Below are 2,782 nucleotides of genomic sequence, written 5' to 3'. Positions count from 1 at the left end.
TTAAAATATGGGCTATAACAGTTGTATTGATGTATAGCAACTTGAAATGCTCCCACAAATGGCACTACAGCATGTAAAAAAAATAATATAAGCTCTGGTGGACTTGGTTCTATAGTAGGTCTTAAAGGGTTAAATAAATATCGTCAAATAATCGTGATTATCATTTTTGCCATAATCGAGCAGCCCTACTGTCCACCAGTTCAATGGTTCAGTTTAGAGCCTTTGGTTAAATTTCTGACTGTTTTATATTGTCCGTTTTACCCTTTTATTATTTATTATCCTATGTGCAGCACTTTGTGACTCTGTCTAGAAAGGTGCTATATAAATAAAATTATATTTATTTATTTATTTAATGCCATTTTTGTCTCATGTTAACCAGCTTACTACACCTTCATCACCTGCATATTTGTGCTGTGTGAATGAATAAGACTCAGTCTCCATGTGTCCCATGGTGTCCCATTTGATCACAGATCAAATTCAAGTTCTTGTTCAGGTTGAATGGGACGTGTAGTGGTTGGGAAATGAGGGCGGTCCAGGTGTACACATGTCTAAGTGGGCTGTAATGTGTAAAGGTTATTTTCCCTGCAGGTGTAGTACGCATGTTTTATGATTAAAATGTTTTTCTTTTTTGTAAATTTCAGCTTGTAACTTTTTTCCTGAATGTCAAATGGCTGTTCTGACCTGGTCTAAGACCTCAGGCAGACAATGTGATGGACTACACCTTAAACTCACAGAGGGCACCGTGGCAGCGATTGGGATCATCAGCAGAGAAAATCCTCTAACGGTGTTCAAGACCAGCCGCTGGGTTCGAGACGCTGCGACTCTCTGCAGAGAAAAGACCTGAAGAAGAAGTGCACAGGAAGCTTAGACTGATTACACCACTGATCAGCTAATTACATACTGCTGACAAACTGACCTCTACGATGAGCAGGTTGGCGAGTCCCAGACAGACAGGTAGGATCAAGGTGGAGTCCGGTATGGTGAGGTCAGGGAACCACAGAGCACCTCCTGCTGCCAGCGCCCCCTGCAGGTCTGCAGGAAAAACAGAGGTCCTGGATTGGGAGTGGTGTAGACTACATCCTGGACCAGGTAAAAGTCACGGTACTATGCATGACTCTTGAGCAGGTGCACCAATTTTTCGAAGTTTGCAAACATATAGGTAAATATATTATGCAGCCTGTTTCAGTTGTTTTTTTCTCTGTGCCTTAAGCATTTCTCTTTGTCTCTTATTCATGATATCAGCCTGTTTGTGTGCAGTTTGTCACGCAGTATGTCTGCTAGCTGAAGCTCCAGCTGCTGTACGTCGCAGGGAGGGAAAAGAATGAGCGCGTAAGAGAACTATCGCACAAGTGCACTTAACAAAAATACAGGAAAGTCAAAAATTTTAAGACATGAGGGGTGGCTCAAGACTTTTGCACAGTACTGTATCCTACCTCATAATTTTGGGCTGGGTTAGGTTAGTTTCATTTGGTCCAGGTTCTTACCAGACTGATCCAGGCTCAGATTTCGGAGGGCCAGAGACAGACTGATCCAGAGTGGCAGCTGAACCCAGACCAGCAGACTGGCTTTGAAGGGGTGACAGTTATCTCTGACGTAGAGCTGAGAGACGATCCGCCGCAGGTTCTTCTTGAACTGGAACCTGGCAGGAGGACAGACTGACTGGTTGTATGCTGTCTATTGGATGTTTTTTTTTTGTTTCTTTGAATGTATTTGTTTGTTGTTGTTTTAAGTCTGTTAGTTGTGTCTCACCGGCTCTCTCTCTCCGTCCAGCTTCTCTCTCTTGCTGTGACTGACACTTCATAGCGTAGTCTCTTGGCCAGCTCAGAGATTTCAGCCTGTAGTGCCTCCACCTGCACATCACCTGAAGGTTACTATGGTTAGAATCTGGGGGGTTGGTTAATAATAGTTAGTTTTGTGGGTTTTTCATTGCAGGAACTAAGGGGATGCTTTAGATAAAGCTTACATCTTTGCTCTGACCAACTGGAACTTTTTTGGGACATCTCACGGGGGAAAAAAGCGCCTTAAATAAACGGATGCTTCTGACTAGATAAACTCAGAGGCAGCTGCAGAGTATTCCTCCAAAACATGATGAGGTAAAGTAAAGTAACTTAAAGGCGGTTAAAAGCTGATGTGTCAGCTGAGATTCTCAGAGGCTTCCTTTTTCATTTCAGTTTAAAAGGACACGAGGAGGAGGACGAGGAGGACAGAATTCGTGGGAGAGAAGGGGGAGGGAAAAATGTCTGGATTCCTGAAATATTTCTTCTCTCTGAGGACAAACTACAGTCTGATTTAAGGTCAGATGTAGAGACGTGGGAGTGCTGGATTTTCTTTTAGAAGCACAAAGATGGATTAGAGGCGGCAAAAACATCATGAGACCCTCAAACTCTGACCTGAGATCATGTGACCAGCATTAAGTATGTTGGATGAGTCTGTGGACACAGACAGACCTTTCCCCTCTTACTGACCACTCAAAGTATTTTAAACCATCAAACATGTTTAAGTCTGCTTTCATGCAGTGAAAGAAAGGGTCTGCACTCTGCACTCATCCGCCTCACCTACAGCCAGAAACAGGATCACACAGGAAGAACGAGCTGAAGCAGCAACCTTGTCATTGTGAGGTGACTCTGGTAACTACTGCAATGACATTGCACAGATGACCTTCAACAGCTACAGTGGGGCAAAAGAGTATTTAGTCAGCCACCGATTGTGCAAGTTCCCCCACTTAAAATGATGACAGAGGTCAGTAATTTGCACCAGAGGTACACTTCAACTGTGAGAGACA

General features: G+C 43.5%; 1 protein-coding gene across 1 annotated transcript in view; it reads right to left on the bottom strand.

Moving 5' to 3' along the window:
- The window catches only part of LOC102291322 (cytochrome c oxidase assembly protein COX18, mitochondrial), an 18,429-nt gene that overhangs the window by 3,340 nt on the left and 12,307 nt on the right, over window positions 1-2,782 (bottom strand). Inside the window, exons 3-6 of the mRNA XM_005948652.2 lie at window positions 1,750-1,850; window positions 1,485-1,639; window positions 917-1,032; window positions 733-840 (exon numbers count right to left, since the gene is read on the bottom strand). Coding sequence (XP_005948714.1) covers window positions 733-840; window positions 917-1,032; window positions 1,485-1,639; window positions 1,750-1,850 — 480 coding nt within the window. The remainder of the gene's footprint in view (window positions 1-732; window positions 841-916; window positions 1,033-1,484; window positions 1,640-1,749; window positions 1,851-2,782) is intronic.

This window comes from Haplochromis burtoni, unplaced genomic scaffold (assembly GCF_018398535.1).
Source record: "Haplochromis burtoni strain Fernald_Lab_line unplaced genomic scaffold, NCSU_Asbu1 Contig_601, whole genome shotgun sequence".
Classification (NCBI taxonomy): domain Eukaryota; kingdom Metazoa; phylum Chordata; class Actinopteri; order Cichliformes; family Cichlidae; genus Haplochromis; species Haplochromis burtoni.
Note: the sequence above shows the minus strand (reverse complement) of the source record. Positions and strands in the feature narration are given on the sequence as shown.